The 20,552-nt window shown below is 37.3% G+C and overlaps 1 protein-coding gene across 1 annotated transcript; it reads right to left on the bottom strand.

The window, feature by feature from the left end:
* Positions 1–6,060: 6,060 nt before the first annotated feature.
* On the bottom strand, positions 6,061–17,852 carry LOC107549769 (basic leucine zipper and W2 domain-containing protein 1-B). Its single transcript, XM_016230943.1, has 12 exons — positions 17,752–17,852; positions 17,322–17,395; positions 12,273–12,449; positions 12,088–12,182; positions 9,206–9,271; positions 8,974–9,109; positions 8,784–8,893; positions 8,508–8,678; positions 8,277–8,423; positions 6,675–6,813; positions 6,458–6,580; positions 6,061–6,383 (listed from the first exon to the last, which is right to left on the bottom strand). Exons 2-12 carry the CDS (start codon positions 17,383–17,385, stop codon positions 6,349–6,351), a joined length of 1,263 nt encoding a protein of 420 aa, XP_016086429.1. The 5' UTR covers positions 17,386–17,395; positions 17,752–17,852; the 3' UTR covers positions 6,061–6,348.
* Positions 17,853–20,552: the final 2,700 nt, after the last annotated feature.

Here is a 20,552-nt window from a genome sequence, read left to right as displayed (position 1 = left end):
CAATGACAAAGAGATTATATTCAATTAGCTCATGCTCTCTCTGTATCTAACAAGCCATTGTTCAGTCATAAATTCAATATAATTAAAATAAATGATGGACTTTGTCAAAGATGAGTGCTTTAGTGAGGAAATGTTGTTTTGGAGAGGGTTTTTTCAATTTCCAACAGCTTTTCCAGATGTTGAAACTCCTCCTCAGTTTCTCCAATTAAGCCCGTCCAATTTAAAGCTAAATCGTGGCTACATATAGACGATGTCATGAAATGACACTTATATATTTGTAGATATTATTGACACTGCGAACATGATGGGATATCAACCATCTCATGCGCTGTCTGGCCAAAAACTACAGTGAATCAGGTTTGACTATAAGTGGGCTACAGAAAGCCGCTCGGACTACGAGCTAAATCGTGGCTATGCACAGGCTACGTATTGAACATGTCAAAGAAATGAAACCAAACACCCTGTAAACACTGTTGACTTTGCTTACATGATGGGATATCATACATCTCACAAGTTATTTTGCCAAAAAACGACATGAAACCAAATTCAAGGTTATTTGGGCTAGAAGTGGGTTACACATAGCCGGACTATATCGGGTCTATACTTAAACGAGACGTTGAGATGACGGCTATTGCCTGCTGGGAGCTTTCCGAGCAAAATAAGTTATACTAGTAGTGTTGAAGTTTTTCAACTCGATATTCTTAACATTCCACACATTAATCAGTCATGTGTGAACTACAACATCAATAGCATCTGTTATTCAAAAGTCTAGCTTAAGCCTGAAAATAAACTACTTTTAGGACTGAAATGTTTAAAACAGTTGTGCTTCATTTCTATGTCAGCCAGCTAATCAAATAAGCAAGTTTGTGATGGATCGTGTTATGCTGGGATAACATGAATTATTAGGTTTCAACTTTGACAAAAAGCTTGTACAACCCCCCACAAAAAACGTTGACAACCCCACCATATTGAATTTTACATGGATGAAACGAGGCTGTGAGGAATAGACTTACAATCTTTACAAAGGCATGTGTTCTATAAAGTTATAGATGACATGTAATTTTTAAAACTTTTCACATTTCAGATTTTTTTTTGTCTACTGAAAGTCTTTTGTTAAAGATTAAATATGGTGCTACCCTGACAAGGTATATTAACAATAGGCTATCAGACACATTGAAATGCAAAAAGTGACATAATTTTGCATTTACCATGTAATCCACACATACACGCCCAAAACAACAAAAACAGTAATATGCTGATTTTAGGTTTGTGAATTAGTTTTGTACTCTGCTTCAAACATGTAAACAAATGTGCTTTTATGTTTGTGATAACTTTTGAGGCTTTAATTTAGAAATAGCCTATAACGTCTCTGATCTGCTACCACAAATGAATAGTGTTTGTAAAGCTGTAGTTGAATGTTCATAATTCAAGAAATTCTCCCATAATATAAACATATTTGGGTATGTGCCTGATATAGGGCATAGACTTTTATTAGCATCACTACTGAAAACTCCCTTTGTACACCATGTAAATACATTTGCATTTTGGCTGTGTAATGTTCTTGCTGTTTTCATATTTGTGTAATGCAATGTTTAAAGTCACTATGTAACACAAGTAACAACAGAACTTTTCATATTGTGACACATGTCAGTGTAAAGTGGATTATCAAAACATTATAATACTATGAAAGTCAGTGGGGACCAGCAACTGTTTGTTTACCCACATTCTTCAAAATTTCAAAAGATCTTTTGTGCTCAGCAGAAAAAAAGAAACTCATACAGGTTTGGAACAATTTATGGGGGTGAATAATTAATGACATTTGTTGTTTTTTTAAGTGAACTATCACTTTAACAGATCATCATTAAAATATTAATGGAAAACTTTTTTCATTTGAGGAAGTGGCAACTTACAACAGTGTAGTCAGAAGTAAAATTTTCACATGCCTACATATAACCCACCCATTCATGTTTTAATTACAGTTTCAGACCCATACAAATGCACAAAAGCCACTCACTGCTAGTCTCACCACGGATTCCTGAGGGTGGACAGACCGGTTAACCTGGAACAGCTGAGAGAAATATGAAAGTGTAAGAAAAATGAGAACGCTCTGGGAAGTATTTAATGTTTTCGTCTGTTTAATATTATCATGATACAGTAAGTAATGTTGTTTATAATTGAAAATAGTCATTTGCATAATAATGCAACTATTATTAAAGTTGTTAATTGGAGTTCTTTTAATTAAGCTGTTCTACTGGGTTGCATAACAAGTGCTTCGTCAAGCGTTTCAGAACATGTCCAGGTTAAGCAAACAATGAATTAGGCAATATCCACAAAAAACTGGCCCCACTTTATATTAAGTGGCCTTAACTACTATGTATTTACATCAAAAATTAAGTACAATGTACTTATTGTGTTCATATTGTATTGCAAAACACTTTTGCTGCTATTGAGGGGGGATACGGGTAAGGTTAGGGACAGGTTTGTTGGTATGGGTAGGTTTAAGGTTGGGTTAAGGTGTAAGGGATGGGTCAACTGTGTAATTATAAATGTAATTACAGAAATTAATCACAGATGTAATTACATGCAGGTATTATTTAAGTGTTTATTTCATTTATATATATATATATATATATATATATATATATATATATGTATACATATATATAAATGAAATCAACACTTAAATGTAACTTTATCAACAGCATACAGTTTATTAAAAGGTCTTATCCAGTAACGCACATTTACCAAGCAAGGGCAGCTGTCTGTGTCTTTGCAAAAAATTCATTTTGTTCTTTTATTTTAGAATTTGTAAAGATGATGTTAACCAGACCCTCAAAAACAATGATGCAGAGAACAATGAAGAACAGGACATAAATGAAGATGCACATAAATCTGAGAAAAATGAAGAAGACAGGACGGATGATAATGAATTTGGTAAATTCAAAGTTCTAAGCAACAACATGCAGTTTGGAGTTTAAAAATATCTCTATGGTTGATACGTCTGGAACTTTAAACGAAATATCCATGACATCCACAAGGGCTATAAAACAAAACAAAGTTATCTAATACCAACCAGGTGTGAAAATGTATTTGCCCCTCTATTTACTAATTCCTAAATTTATGAAACTGCATTAATAATGGGGCTCAGCTGGACTAGACACAACCGGGCCTGATTACTACCAGCGCTATAATTAACACTTAAAATAGAACATTTTCAATGGCATGAAGATGGTTAAAGGGTCTTACCCAGTAACACATTATGCCAAAGGTGAAATAAAGGATGAGGAGGGGAGTGATTGTAGTTATTAAAAACTGCTTTAAAATGATTGTTTGAGTGTGGGTGAGTGTACCTTATGTTGTAGAGGAAAATGTCCAAGTATCCTCAATTTATATTTATCACAGACCTTGTTTTACTATTAAATTGACACTTAATTGAAAGCGTACCCCCCCCCCCAAAAAAGTCACGGAAATCTAGGGAATCCATGGCGATTTAGCCTACCAGGTTTGACAGCATGGCAGCAACACTCTATAAAGTGGTCCCTTTTTGCTGCAGTGCATTTAAAACAATTTTATAAATGGTTTCTTGACTTGGACCTATAAGCAACAGTACAGCAATGATATAGCAACCACAAAGCAATATGCAAATGTTTATTTTTCAGAAAATGCCAAAATCTAGTTGATATTACTTCTGTATTTAGTTTAAAAGTTCAACAAAGTTCACATATTTTGAGCTTATATCAACCCACAAAATGTATTCAAATTATTACTTTTTCCAGCGATTGATTCTGAGCAGAGAATCAGAGACAGTGAAGATGGTGAGAACAAAGAGCAAGCAATGACTGATGCTGAAAATATGAGCAAGGAAATGGAAGTAGATTAAACTTCTAAAGCTCTCAATGACAAACCTGATCCACCTGATCAGAGAAGTGAATCAGGTAAGCATGTTTTAGACCATCTGACTGGACGCCACAATCGAACTGCATACCAAGAACTTGTTCAGCTTACATCAATACATGATCGCAGTAGCACACTCTCACCATTTCCACAGTATAGCACAAGTTAATTACACTTGAAAGTTTTTTTTTCCTCCATAAAATTTATACATTTAGTTTTGATGATAAGCACCACCTGCTGACAGAGAGTGAATCTGCATCTTCTGCTGTCTTGGTTTCGTGCAGATGTTTAATGTAGTATAGTTTTATAAAACTGAAATCAGAGCATTCTGTTTTTGCTTTATGTCAAATTATACAAACTAATTTAGATTTTAAAAAAACTGCTCATGCGGCATGTATTCTTTGTTTGGATTGTGATTCAAATGCAGTGGTTGCCTTTAATTTTGAATGCAAAGAGCACAGGCAAAGCCTTTGTTTATATGAAGAGGGGTTTTTTTGTCTTATTTGATTGGATCTGGGGTTCGTTTTAAAACTTCAATTTAGTTTTGTTATTGGACATATTTCTGTTTCACAAAGAAATGTGCAGCAATTTGTCCAAGCAATAATAAAAGGGCACCTTTTCATCTATAATTTGTCTTGTCTAATTTTGTTAAAAAAAAAAAAAATCGTGAGAAAATTGAATCGTGAATCGAATTAATCTTTACATCCCTACACAGAAATAATGGTAACACTTCACAATTAGGTTAATTTGTTAACAATGCATCAAATAACACGAACAAAGAGCCTGTCTATCGCTGGACATACTGTTTTTCCACACAATTCTAAAAACTTCCAAGTTAGTTTTTCTCTATTTGCGCTCAAGACAAGTTTTTTTCTTGAGAGAATGGGTATTACTCTTGTACCATGGCGCAGTACGTTTTTCTCTAACCTTTTTCAATTTGATGGGGGCAACAGCTTCTAATGTATTAAAGATAGTGCCCATGTTGCTAGTCATTTAGTCTAGCTCATGTGTACTTTTTGGTACACAGAGCAGTTGAGATAAATCAGGCAGGTTATTTGTGAATCGCTCTTTGGTGGCTGGAACAATAGTTCTGCCTGGACGATAACATAAGACGCCTCTGACGTTGTCTGTGGTTCAGGACCAGCTTAACAAGAGGAATACGACAACTGTAGCCAAATTCCTTGACACGTCTGTCTGTGTGTGGTGGCTCTTGATGCCTTGACACCAGCCTCAGTCCATTCCTTGTGAAGTTCACTCAAATTCTTGAATCAATTTTGCTTGACAATCCTCATAAGGCTGCGGTTCTCTCAGTTGGTTGTGCATCTTTTTCTTCCACATTTTTTCCTTCCACTCAACTTTGTTAACATGCTTGGATACAGCACTCTGTGAACAGCCAGCTTCTTTAGCAATGAATGTTTGTGGCTTACCGTCCTTGTGAAGGGCGTCAATGATTGTCTTCTGGACAACTGTCAGATCAGCAGTCTTCTCCATGATTGTGTAGCCTAGTGAACCAAACTGAGAGACCATTTTGAAGGCTCAGGAAACCTTTGCAGGTGTTTTGAGTTGATTAGCATGTCACCATATTCTAATTTGTTGAAGTAGTGAATTGGTGGGTTTTTGTTAAATGGGAGCCAAAAATCACCACAATTAAAAGAACCAAAGACTTAATCTACTTCAGTCTGTGTGCACTGAATTTAATACACCAGTGTCACAATTTGAGTTGAATTACTGAAATGAATTTTTCCACGACATTCTAATTTAGAGATTCACCTGTATACTTTTTTTTTTACAGCATTTAACAGTTGTTAACGAAAGTTTTATTAAAAAGGTGTTAATGTTAACTAATGCTAACAAATGAAACCTTGTTGTGAAGGGTTAATGAAATAAATTTACATTGGGATCCTGCCGTGTTTATGGCGTTCATAAATATGGTGCGCCATAAGTAATGGTAAACAAACTCCACTACTTATGCCAACATTCAAACAGGACTGCTTAAGTCAATGAATTAAACCAATTTACCAAGACAGACATAAAATTACCCCACATTAACATGACCAGTGCCAAAAGAAATGGTTTCCTCATTTAGGATGACAAACAAGTTGTACTTTTTACCTCAATTAAATAACTCCTAAAGACAGACTTGAATTAATTCTTTAATTTTTTTTAAAAAGTCAAAAAGAGATAAGTCACAATGGTGGTCCTGTACATAAACATCCAGAACAATTTGACGAACATTTAAAAAGGTCTTCGATAACGAGTGCCACAGATGAGAACAATCATTCTTCCTTGGCAATGACTACAAGTGCAACCTCAAAAGGAAACATTTCTTGCTTAAAAGACTAGAAGAGTTGTGTTGGTTAAGCCCTTAAGTGATCTAGACCAGTTAACTTAAATGCAAGAGAATCATCTACAGTCAGAAATAGTTTCTCATTCCAAAAATGAAGCAACCTGGCTTCAGTCTTCGTCTGTTTCCTCCTCGGACTCAGATTCTGAAACAAGAGCGTCATTTCTTTAATGTGAGAAAACAAAGAAACCATCATGTTTAATTGGGACTGATACTCACCCTCTTCAGCATTTTTCAGCCACTCCACAAACTTCTTCATCTGCTCCAGGAAGACACTCTTTCCTTTGGCTAGGTGAGCTTCAGTATACCACTTAAGAATAGCCTCTTCACTCACAACCTCCACTAAAGAAAGAGTAAAGTATCAGAAAAGGCTTAGAGACCATCCTAATTAAAGCTCTCTAGAAGCACCACAAATCACGCCTTTGAGAAATGCTACCTTTATAAAGCAGCAAAACAATTTTCTGGAAGGCTTTCATGAAGTGGATGTTGTCATAACAGTAGTCTTGAACTCTCAGCAGCAGAGTCAGCTCAGACAGGTCCTGTGTGGTGAAGGCCTTCAGCAGGGGGCTGTGTTGCTGAGAACGAGAAACAGAACCAAAAGTAATGAATCAAGTTGGTCATAATACAAACAAGGCCATTTGATGCGTTTCAATCAGGTTTTAGGAAATTTCACTTCACTGAGACAGCCCTTTTAAAAGGGTTTAATGATATTCTTTTAGCCTCCGACTCTGGGGATTCTGTAGCACTGGTACTTTTAGACTTGAGCTTTGACATTGTAGGCCACAACATCCTTCTGTCCTAGTTAGAACAGGTGGTGGGCATTAGTGGTTCATCCCAAAATTGGTTCCAGTCCCATCTTACAAACAGGAGTTTCTCAATCAATATTGGCCAATTTCACACCGTTTCAGTCCCTTTGACCCATAGGGTCCCTCAAGGTTCTACTCTAGCTCCCATGTTATTTTCTCTCTATACGATTCCACTTCTATCGTCGAGAAGTATGGTACAAGTTACCACTTATGCAGATGACAAATATATCTTCCTCTGAAACAGATTAGACCCTGTTGGCCTCTTGGATGTTAAAGCATGGATGTCCCCAAAATTATTCAAGTCTGAGAGGAGAGAAGAGGAGGAGGGGGTGGGGGGGGGGGGGAAATACCAGGGTGTTTTACTGGACAGTGCTTTAAAGCTTGATAAACAAGTCAAGCTTCTTCCAGTTGCTAACCCTGGTTAAAATGAATACTTTCTTTTACTAATTTTGAAAGGGTTATATAAATTGATGTTATCCATGCTTTTATCACCACAAGGCTTGATTACTGCAACGCTCTCTAAATGGGGGAAACAATCAATCTTCTCTATACCACCTTCAGATGTTTCAAAATGCAGCTGTCAGAGTCCTAACAGGAGCTTGAAAGTGTGAACATGTGTCCTACTTTAAATTTAATCCTGTAGCGCACGGGTAATCAATGTAAAGTGCTCTTATAGCACTTTAAGGGTTTAAAAGGTTTAGCACACTTATACCTCCCTGATCTGTTGATAGACCACCAACCAGCAAGAGCTATTAGGTCTGCCAATTTAAGGCACTTAGTGGTCCCTAAAACCAGACTAAAGTCTAGGAGAGAATTGGGTATTTGCCGTAACCGCTCCAAGACTTTGGAATGGTCTACCTATTAAAATCAGAACTGCTCCCACACCATCCATTTTTAAAACTAGGTTAAAATCACTTTTATTTGTTGTAGCTTATTATCCATGACTTAAAATTGATTAGCTCTAGGTCTCATTTGGTTTGTGACTGTTTTGGTCTCAATTCTGTGAAAGGTTGTCATTTACTTTGTACAGCACATTGGTCAACAGTAGTGTTTTTAAATTGTGCTTAAATTGAAATTGGTATTGACTGGAGAGAGAAGAAAAAAAAAAGAAAGAAAACCAAACAAAAGCAAATTAGTTTCTCAGTGGCCAAAACAAGGCTCAGAAATGTTAACCTGTTAAACCCATTGGAGTCTAAAAGCTATGGTTACTTTCTTCCATGCACAACGCTTACCTTCAGTTGTTTAATGGCCTGTTCAGTGACCAGTTCCTCTTTCTTATTCCATTCCACTAAGCTCATGACGCTGGTCCACACGATACCAATCATCATCTGCTCAGAGATGCTGCTCTTCTTTATTTCTTCCTTGCCATATGCAATGATCTAAGAGACAAAACGAAGATTAGCCATTGCCATAGTTTGCTAGTCTTGAATCACAACATAACTTGGTTCAGGATCTTCACAGACCTCTTTAAAAGAAACCCCTTGAGACATCTGCTCTTGGAGCTCTTTCTGAAGCTCCTTGCGAGCTCCTAACGACTGCTGGTTGCGTGCAAAATCAGAGAGCTCCTTAAGCCCAGCATCAGTGAAGTATTTAGAGAAGTGGTCATAGCTTCGCTTGTTCAATGGAAACAACTCCTGTAACAGAAGAAACAACCGGTTAAAAATATATGTTAGCCATAACAGTACAATCAGCATTGAACAGATTCACTTATGCCATCTATATAACACATTAAGACTCACTATCAACCTGTTGTCCATGCCAACTTTACGCAGACTGGCAGCCACAGAGTTAATGTCCCTCTCACTGATCCATGATTTAAACAGCTTCACAGCAAAGGCCGGAGACAAACCTATTTAAAAGCAACACCACATTTAGTACAAAAACAGAGGAAATCAGAGAAAACCTAGCATGACCAAATGTTAGATGTACCTTCTTTGACCAAGTTGTCATTGAAGAGGCTGCTAAGGATTGAAGCGGATAGGTTCCCATTAGCCAGTAAAATGCCTGTGAGCATGGCAAGCTTGTTACGCTCAGACTCACTGAACCCATTTAAAAACAGGAGCAACTGGGGAGAGATTCAGAAGTATTACTTTAGGTCACAAAATCCTGGGTCTTTGGTCTTCAAGAAAGTTAAAAATCTTACAGGCAAAGTCCAAATTACCTTTTTAATCTCCTCTTCAAAACCTTTCTCCAGGTACTTGTAACGCCGGATTAACTTGTTAAAAACCTTAAAAAAAAATAAAATAAAAAAAAAAGATTAAGAGTCATAAGGATAAGGATAAACTTTATTTGTCCCCAAAAGGAAATTTGTCTGGCAAAGTGCTACAGTGTTGTTCTGAACAGACAATAATAATAATACCATACAGTATGTAAAATATGTACAGTGCAACACACAGTAAAGTGCTAATATGCTATAGGTGCATTGTTTTTGGTAGAATTCAGCATTTTTTTTTTTAATCGAGGCAGGAACAAATGAAAGCTTGTCTATTAGTTTTACACACTGGCATTCTTAGTCTTTCCCGATGGCAGCGACTGATAAATTGCTAAAAAGAGGATGTTTGGAATCAGTGCTGATACTTATTGCTCTTCTCACCACTGCCTGTTGATATAAAGTCTGTATGGGCTCATATTGTTTTATTCCTATGATTTTCATAGCCATTTTGTGGATATGGTGAGCCAATTTGTTCTTCAGTTGAATAGACAAGTTTACAATCCAGACTGGGATTCCGTAATAAGACTTTCAAGAGTGGCTCGGTAAAAAACAAGCAAGATATTACTACCCACCCCATACAGTCTCAGCCAGTGTTGGGCTAGTTATTCAAAGAATGTAATATTACTCCTTACTAATTTCAAAAGTAATAGTTACTTTAACATAACAATAGTGCTCAGATTACATTACTTTTTCTTCACGCCCCACAGAAGTTGTAACTATCTTCCACATAAAATTGTAGTGATTGATAGTGACATTCAAGAAGTGTTGTAACAAATCTCATTAATTGTCATGTGTAGCTTGATGCAAAATTGTTATTTCTCCTTTACCATATACGATTATATTTCATTATGTATTTTATCAAACCACATAAGTTAAGAAACTTTAATTATAGTAATATAATGTACCACATGCTGATCAGAGGGATGTAATGCCAGAGTAAAGTCAAGCCACAATTTACACAAGTGCTCAGATTAGGGCTGCACAATTAATTGAATTTCTAATCACGATTACAATTACGGATGCCACAATTACAAATCGCTCGTCGCAGCAATTAATCGTTCAAAGTCCACTTATGTTATTCTGCATGCTTAAGATGCTTTTTCTTTTTCTACATGTTCTTAAGGGTTTTCCATTGTTTTAATTTTAGTATAACATAATACCATGCACACTTTACCTTTTTATTTAAAGAAAACAATCCAAATGTATATATAGTTGACATTTGAGGCTTAATATAGAAAAGCAATAAATTCTCAGTGTTTGCAGCTTGTTTATTTTCATATAAAAATATGGCATGCAGTTGCTTCAAACAAAGTGTAAACAATTTAAATCGCAATTAATAAACGCAATTACAATTCAAAGGAATAATCGACAATTAAGATGGGTCATAATCATGCAGCCCTAGCTCAGATAATTTTTTTCCTGACAATCAATGTAATGCAATATTTCTATCTGCTGAATGTAAGCTTTTCCCTATTCCAAGCTTGCCTGCTGCACTGGGGACATCACATGCATGTGCGAGTCGTGAAAATTATGAAAATAAATCTAGGAATTATTTGATTTTAAATCAGCGGGGTTGAGGCATTAAAAGTAACCAAGACATTTTATGGAGGGTAACTGATATGATTAATGAAATCTTTTAATTAGTTACACTACTAGTTACTGCAAAAAGTAATTACAGTAACCAAGTTACTGCCCAACACTGGTCTCAGCCTTAAAATAAATCCTCTGTTGTGGTAGTGTGCACAGACAGTCAATGTGTGTCTTCCAACAAAGAACATGGTCCATATAAAACCACAGGTATCTGTAAGATGTCACTTGCTGTATCACCGTGTCTTTAACGATCACAGGCTTGTGTTCAGATACATTTCTTGGGTCAAGGACCATTTCTTGTCTATTTTTATATTTAACAAGACCGTTCGTCACACCACTGAATGGAAGTATCTATTTCACAGGATACATTCGTAGGATGCCAAGTCCATGTCTTTGTGTAAGAGACTTAAAATGACAGTCATCAGCATATTTCATAATATAATTATTAATGTGCTCCTGCAGTCATTCGTGTATAAAGCAAAAAGCACATGCAATGAAACGACCTTGTGGCACTCCTGTGCTACTATAGCTGACCTTAGAAAGTGTCCCATTGACCCTAACCTGCTGAGTTCTGTTACTTGCTTTAGTGTTCTCAAGATGAACAATGCTAAGAACAGCATCCTCAGTACTCCCGTTCTGCCTATAGGCAAACGTGGCTCTACTTTTTCCAGCAATGAGATCAAAATCGCAAAACACTTCATGACATTTGAAGTCAAAGCCACAGGACGAAGATCATTTGCTCTAGCACCAGGTTGTTGTTTTAGGAATTGGTGTTATGTAGGACTTTTTCCCACAGAGCTGGCATCGAGAGGTCGCTGAAATAAGGGACACCATGCTATTGTAAGTTCTTCATAGCTTAAAAAAAAAATAAAAAGCTGGTAACCCATCTGGCCCAGTAGCCTTGTTTGTGCGCAAACACCTGAAAAGGTGCTGCACATCACGTGGGTCTACTTCTACCCAAGGGGTAATCAGGCAATGATTGTAATATGCCATGACATTCTTACAAGTCATTTTGTGCCTCAAATAAACCTCATTCGCTCTTTGTAGGTTGTCCAATGTTGTAATATGTTTCTTAGCATGGTTCATGTTAATGACCAATTTAATTGTTTCCCAAAGTTTTGTTAGAAGTATAAAAAGTAAATTTAAGAATATTGAATGCACTTTAGATGCCATTACTTATTAAAAAGAGACCCTGTTCTAGAAGCACATTGCTAATAAACCTATTAAGAGGCATTAGATACCTGAGCATATGCTCTCATAGTCTTAACATCTTCTGGTGCGGTGAAGAGACAGAAGTTAGTCCGAGTCATGTCGTCGGATAAGGCACCTCCCGGAGCTAATGGGTACAAAGACAAATGGAAAAGCTCTAGTTAAACTATACTTCACATCCGAAACAAAAGGAGCACCCAAGAACTCACTCTCTTACCCAGCATTCCACCAGCCACCAGGATATCAAACAGGGTTTCTGCATAGCGACGATAATCGAGCTTGGCACCAGAGAAATCTAGGAACTTGGCAACAGCCTCTAAATCAGTGCCAGTTTGATTTAATCCTTGTACAACACTCTCCTGAAACTGTGTAGGGTCAAATCTCTCCTTTTCATCTGTTCAAAAAGGTAGAAGAAAATTAGGTGTAATGCTCAATGAAGTGCATTGGACTAGTTGTCAGGTCTAGACCTCAACTACAAGGTGCCAATGAATGTTCATTAGCAGTATAGCATCATATACACACACATGACATTTTATATATGGTGATTTCAGAACATTTCAGGCAAGCTAGCACATGTGGCATGTCCAAAGGTGCATCCCAAAAATCACGTACTTATGCACTATTCTATGACGTTTTGTAGTACAAATACTACAAGTAGGGGTGTGCGATATCGCGATATTTTATCGATAACGATAATTAGATGATATTTTGCTGAGTGCGTTATTGTGCTGGTATCTTAAGGACTGCCGAAGCGGACTCCTAATGTTTTTAATATTCTGTGTGGTGGTCAGTTCATACTGATAGAAATTAATCTTTTCCAATAAGTTAACTGATTTTTACCTTTTATAAAGCCTTTTTTTTTTATAACTGTACATTATCTTGAGTCAAATGCTTACATTTAATCAGGGAATTAGAATAATAAGACATTTGGGCTTTTACCAAGCAAATTAAAAACCAACACAGAAGCTGCATTTAGATGCATTTACGCACATGTATTTTGTTTAATGCAAGACATGAACGCATTTAACCTGCAATTACAAATGCATAATGTTTTGATAAACAAAACGTTGAATACTGATATTTGAAATGATTAAATTTTTTTTTTTTTTTTTTTAAATCAAAGAAAAAAGCCAAAATTTGAAATTAAAACCGCCAGCAGGTGGCAGCAAATCACGGTTAATTAGTGAGTCATTGCGACTGAACCGAATCATTTAAACGAAGGACGAAACACCATCATGTTGCTCAGTGACAAAACAGAGCTGTGGCTGTATCCGGAATGATTTTCGTTGGCGAAATAGAGCAAATACAAGCAATATGGTGTCTAAACCGTAAATCTCTTAATTAACTTATTGTTTATTGAATGTCACATTTGTAATCCATTGTAATTTTTGGAGAAAAAAAAAAAAAAAAACCTGCACTCTTCGTGTGAAATTGAATAACTAGATGAAGTGGTATAAATATATAAATTTTCTGCCATCATGTCTTGAATTTGTGATTATTCTAAATGCATTTTAATAGACTGAATCATGCAGTGAAAGAAAACACTAAATGCGCACACGCACTAGTCTAGACTTCACGTAATGTATGCGTGCGCTCTGTAGGGGTGTTTTGAACGGTTTTTGCAAAATACTCGATAGTCCAAACCAAGTAGTCCGTTCACACCATAGACTGTATAAAAACATGGACGTAGTGTCCGTGACGTCACCCGTAGATTTCCGAAGAGCATTTTTGAAGCTCAAAAGTGGGCGGAGGCGGCCGTCGCCATCTTGGCAGCGCGTCACTCCCGGATAATCGAAACTGGGCAAGGAGGCAGGAACAGGTTGCTGAAGCCACACCCACCTAGCTCGACAGTGGTGACAGCAGCGGCAATCCACCTGTCACTCGTGGCCATGCCCTTAATTATGCAGAACTTTAAGGCTTAATATAATTTAAACGGATGAGTTATACAAAAAAAATAAAATAAAAATCAGGGGCCAAATGAGCTATAGACATTTTTTGAACCAGGCTGTAAACGTTTTTCTGCTGTAAAGTCGGGCATTTTAACATGGGGAGTCTATGGGATCGACTCCCTTTTGCAGCCAGCCTCTAGCGGACAGTTGATGAATTACAGTTTAAGTCACTTCCTTGTTGGCTTCAGAGAGAGCGCGGGAGGTTGCCTTGGTTCACACTGAAAATTCCAAAAAGAAAGTGCACTTTAAATACCCGGATGGCACACTTAAATAACCGAAAAAATGAAGGCTGTGTCCGAAATCACCCCCTATACCCCCATTCACTATTCCCTACATTAGGTCACTGATTCAGTTCACTAGAAGGAGTGAATGAAAACGAGTGAGTGAATTCGGACACTGAGTGCACCGGAAGGAATGCTGCTTTTGCATAGTTTGAACATGCCGTTTATTAATCATTTGAAACTAGCAGCTCTAGTAAGATTAAAGGATTTATCTTGAACTCTGACAGGGAAATTGTATAAACGCTAATCAAACAATTTACAATGAATTTATACCCATGTCGTACATTATGCTGTACGCCATGGATGGCGATATATCCAGCTGCAGACCCGCAGTTTCACTATTGCATTGATGAGCACTTTGTAAAAAGGAACGGATTGATTATTCAGCTGCGGGCACCATCTTCTGGCGAGATGCGGGGATTCATTCGGCGCGTGACTCTCACGGTGCATTATGGGCATTCTCTAGCCGTTGAGCGTGCACCAGTTGTACACTCGTTTTTGCAGCGCATTGTGGGATTGAATGAGTGCACTCGAGAACGTTCACTATGGTTTCGGACACCACTAAAAGTGGCTGTTCCCTCAAATAGTGCCCTATTTAAGAGTATAGGGGGCGATTTCAGACACACCCGAAGAGTGTAATGTTGAACACTTCATGCACTCAACTGTCACAGCTTTAATAGAGAATGAGAATGTGACGTCACGGTACATAGGGCGGCGACGTAACCTGCACGCTGCCGCCATCTTAGCAGGATTCCGTTGTTTGTTTACAGTCTATGGTTGATTTTTGTTGCTGTCGAGCTACGTTGATTTAGTTTTCGCGATGCCTGGGAACTGCTGTTGTATGAAAAACTGCCATAGCAGGTCACACGACCTTCGAGAAACAAAATCCACAATTGTATTCGGTTTTTCAAGTTTCCAACATGGAAAAGGCATGAAGGAGAGCGTGTTGCATTTCATTCCATGCTACATTTCCAATTTCCCTTTGTCTGCAGCAATTACCCATCTGCTTGGCATTCAGCCTAATCACATATATATATATATATATATATAGTATTACCGTTATATTAATATATTTAACATTGTTACAATAATAAGCATTAGAACTGTAAAAAGTATAATAAAAGTGGAGTGCAACCTTGGCAAGTATGACTGAGCTCTCGCAGTTTACAGGTTTGTAAGTCTTGCACCCAGCCGCAGCAGAATTGTTGATAAGCTTCTAATGACTTAAAGCTTCTGAACTCTTGCATTGTGTAGGCACTGATGCCATAAACCAGGTAATTGACGATGTCAGGGTATGTGAGAGGTGGTAGTGTTTCTGGGGTTTTTGTCCATCCTGTAACTTGCAGGTCGTACAGGTCGATATTATTAATGCCAAGCAGTTTCTCTAAATAACGCTGTTTAGCGGTGTTATTTAGTTTCTCCCGATATAACCCCTTTCCTTTCACTTTCTCCTTCTCTTCCCATAAAACTGCGCCGTATCGCAGAAATGTATTTATTAATTTAATCTGCTCTCTCTCTGTTGCCATTTCTTTCGGTCGCACTGTCGAAGTAACCATGGCAACGGAAAGCGTATCCCGCTAATATGGCGGCGCCTTAAAACATTGTGACGTAAATCCTAGGGATGCACGATATATCGGCCACCATATCGGTATCGGCCGATAAATACTAATTTTTTCTGTTATCGGTATCGGCCCGATAAGAAAATTTGGCCGATATCTTAAAGCCGATAAATAATGAATTATTTCCTTCAGAGACACTTCAGATGCGCGCTGTTCGTTTGCAGCCTTTTGTGCAATTGTACATTGTAATATCGTGTTTATCTGATGTATATCTGATTTCTCTCATATAGAATGCGTTCGGTTAAGTTAAAAGAGCGCTTCAGTTTACCGGTGATCATCTTTAGCTCAGCACACGCAGCTCAAACAGCAGTGCACAACATTAATAACTATGATTGGGAATGTCGTGTATATAACATTCTAATGAGAACATTATTATAATAAAACGTTGTGAATTCTTTGGGTTTAGTTGCTGTGTTTCAGCGCGTTGTTATGGGAAGAGCGCATCCACAACAGGATCACACATTCTGACTATAGCATGCAATAACTGCGTCATTTTGTACATATATAAGTTGTAATATTATGTTTGTTATATTAATCTCAGGATGCATTTCCTTGAGTTAAATAAGCTGCCAGCAAAACGCTTCAGTTTACCGTGTTTTTCTTCAGTTTTCAGCTCTTCAGCTTCAGCACGCGCAGCTCAAACGGCTGCTATTTAAAACAGTGGTATTAATTTGTTACTTTCAAAATCATTGATACATTATTAATAATAACAACCACTTGTATTTTTCTATTATTATTTTCATCAGCAATATGGTTTAATAATTAAAATCATTTAATTATTGTCCGTGCAGAGGCTATTCCGTTTTATTGATCTATGGTGCATTAATTTTGATTCTTTACACGTGTAATGATGTCCAATGACTTGTTTGCATTATTTATGCAATATTTTATTTATTTGTAAGACTTTGACTAAATTTGGTAATGGGAGAGTAAAAATATTTTTAAAACGTACACCGTTCAAACTAGGCTGCTTATGTTGAAGTGTTTGGGATGTGGTTTTTAATGAGACCTTTTTTGTAATCAGGCTCTCAAAAAGTATATAAAAATTTGGATATAGATTTATCGGCCAACATATCGGTTATCGGCTTTCAAAAATAAAGAATTATCAGTTATCGGCCAAAATTTTCATATCGGTGCATCCCTAGTAAATCCTCATTCTCTATTACGTAGCGAAGGCTATCAGACTCCAATTATGAATGACAAGATAACCTTATATAATTCATTTCACACTAAATGGTCGAGTACATAGTGCATAAGTACATAGCGTTTAGTGCGTCATTTGGGACGCAGACCAAGTGACGCAATTCATTACCAAGGACAAAAATGGCTGTTTAGTTTAACTTCCACTAAGTTACATGTGACAACTTGCCCCCGTCTCGCTTAAAAAGAAAAGGAGGAACAAGTGAAGTAATCAAACCTCTCTTCCGAGTCTTGAAACGCTGGCCCGTTAGCGTTGGCTTCTGCTGCTTTTGATTACTCATAAAAAGACACCTTAAAAAGAGGAACACACAACGTTAACGCAATTCACAACGTGGACACAAGAACTCAAAGCACAGCTGAGAAGGACAGGAACGAGTTAAAGTTACTCGGTCTCAACTTACGAAGAAACACGTCTGGTATGACAGTAATAACAACAACTGAAGACTGTCGGGAGTAAAACAGAATAAAAGGAAAAGAAGAAAAGCCTTCTGGGTCTTTGTTCTTCTACATCTAACGGTTAACGTTACATTTTTTTCTTTTTTTAAATAACGCAACTATCGACGCTTTTCAGTAACATGGTTCAAAAAATAGGTTACTCGGTACGACAAACAAATTACAACAGAAGGCAACTTTAAAGTAATACTTACCGAAATGTATGAATAGAGACAATTGTTTCCAAACAGTAACCGAATAATGGCAAGCAGCACACTTCCTCACACAAGCTCAGCACGAGGCTGATAAAGGATCAGAACGGCTGGACTACTACAACTACAGAGGGGGGATCAATGATGACAAATGCGGGAAAAAGGTATAAACGCAGCCAAATAGATCTGTTTTATCAGATTTAAAAGAACAATATTACTTGGATATCTATATGCATACTTACAAAATGTAAATAATCTTAATATTTTGAAAAATGTTACATTACGTCCAATTTGCTACCCCTCTTTATAATGGCCAAATATAAATCGCTCGGTTTCCGGATTTTGTAATCATGAATCATCATATAACTGTTAGCTGATTCTTATTAAGACGTTACGTCAATAAAAATGGCTAATAATTTACATACATTCTGGGTCAAAAACAGAACAGGAGTCTGCCAGATTTTTTCCCTTTCAGGCTGTATGCAGTAAATTAACAGAACTAATAATTACACTAAGTTTTCTTGTGTTTTTGTTGAGTATCATCATATTTCACACACCAGGTTTATATGACTCATGTATGATTTTGGAGATTATGGAGCTCATACTCGAGAAGTAAAGTAAAGATTTCAAAGCAGATGGGCATGTGTACCTGTGTACCATGACCTGAAGCCAGGGATGCATTTAGAATTATAATAAGAAGCCTTTTCTTAGCTAAAAATGTTGATCATTTAAAGGTCTTAGAATTGTATCAGTTATGATTCCTGTTCCCAAAGGAACTTCCTCAGAGAACAAAAAGGATCCCTAAGTTCATCTGATTAGAGGGTCAGTGAGATGATCAGAGGAACACCATAAGGGGTGTTTAAATTTAGTCTTCTTAGTCAATTTCTATTCATGTGCCTATTTAAACAAAAAATATATATTTATAAAATAATATTATATAACGTTTTTGCAGTTTTGTATTTAAACTGTCAGCAGACTGGTGATCCATAAAATATTTATTTTTGAGCATCTATCATATATTTATTCTGTTGTAGAGTCCATAAATTTGTCTCAGAAAGTAACAACATAATACGTCACATTATGAGTCAACACTTGGCAAGAGATCTTGTACCGTTACACAACCTTCCCTGGAACAAAATGTCTTTCACAACACATTGCTGGGTCACATGACAGAGACATATAAAACTTGATTCCAGTAATTGTGACTGAGGACACTGAATCCTTCACTTGTGTTTCACTGAAACCTAACTTTAAACAGAGATAAGGATTCTGTATTTCAGAACCTGTTAACATTAAAAGGGTTAAAAAAAAGTACAGTTAGTTCACTCTCTCATTAATGCTACGTATGAGATTTTTTAGCTTAGGCTATACAAAATTGCTGGTTTAAGACAGTTGGATTTTGTGGTTTCATTACATTTTTTTGTGTGTGTGTTGTGTGAACGTGCTTGAAAAGACTTGCACTGTCTCCTTTAACATTTGTTATTATTATAAGATTAAATTGGTATTGTACATGCTATGTACATCAACCACAAAAGAAAAGCAAATAGCTTTACTACTCAGCATTCTGGTTTCTAGTTTGACAGGAAGTTCTGTTCATTTGACACACCCAGTGCTTCACGTGTTCTTTCCCACCCTTATTCCCAAGGGCAATGAAAGCAAATGTGACCGAGTGGATAAAAAGGATGGTGTGCTGGCTGGGGTGTGTGTTTATGCCGCGTTCCAGACTAGGTCGGAAATGGGAACATCCGAGTTCCCTCTCATAGGTTCACTTCAATGCTGCGATGAAGTCATCGCTATGGGATTAGATGCGGATTAGATGATGCATACTCTACAGCAGCCTCGGGCTCAAGCTCGCAGGTGACACAAGTGGCTAGAGAAATTGAACTCAGGTGTGATAAACCACAGTTTTAACAGGGGGGCAAACACTTCTTCACACAGGGCCATGTAGTTTTGGATTTTGTTTTCCCTAAATAATAAAAACCTTCATTTAAAAACTGCATGTTGTGTTTACTTGTGTTATCTTTGACTAATATTTAAATTTGTTTGATGATCTGAAACATTAAAGTGTGACAAACATGCAAAAAAATAAGAAATCAGGAAGGGGGCCAACACTTTTTCACACCACTGTAAGCTATTGTTAAGGGGCGAGCTTACTGATATAAAATCCCCCTTGCTCTACTCCCTCCCTGAATCAAGTGTTTCTCAAGTTTATTAAACAACATGAGAGGCACTGATTTTTAGGACGTTAAGTCGTGCACTATGATTTTTGGCTCTTCGAGCTACCAAGCATTAGTTTGCCTGACTAATTACTATTTCTTTCAGCTCCGCTGCTGCATTGAGCTGAAACAAAAAAGTGGAAGAGCTCACGTTTCATTGTATTTCTTATAGCAAGCTATAACAGTGAGTAGGCGATTTTCCCCCTCTCTCTCTAACGTTACCTGCTGCACTGTACTAATGCAGACACATTCATTTGATTTGGCGCTTATGCTTCCAACTCTTGTTCATGTACTGTTTTTAGACGCAGACTCTGAGGAGTCCTGCAGCAGATGTTTGTTGTGCACTATGATTTGGTGCTTTGTGCTACCAAGCATTAGTTGCCCGACTACTTCCCTCAGCTCCGCTGCTGCGTCGAGCTGAAACAAATGGAAGAGCTCACGTGTTTCAGAGTATTCTTATAGCAAGCTATAACAGTGAGCTGGCGGTTTCCCCCCTCTCTCTCTAACGTTACCTGCTGCGCTGCACTGATGCAGACACGTTTATTTGATTTGGTGCTTACGCTGCCAACTCTTATTTCGTGTACTACA

Source organism: Sinocyclocheilus grahami, unplaced genomic scaffold (assembly GCF_001515645.1).
Source record: "Sinocyclocheilus grahami isolate Dianchi unplaced genomic scaffold, SAMN03320097.WGS_v1.1 scaffold380.1, whole genome shotgun sequence".
NCBI classification, from domain to species: domain Eukaryota; kingdom Metazoa; phylum Chordata; class Actinopteri; order Cypriniformes; family Cyprinidae; genus Sinocyclocheilus; species Sinocyclocheilus grahami.
The sequence above is the reverse complement of the archived record's forward strand: the minus strand, read 5'-3'. Positions and strand labels throughout refer to the sequence as shown.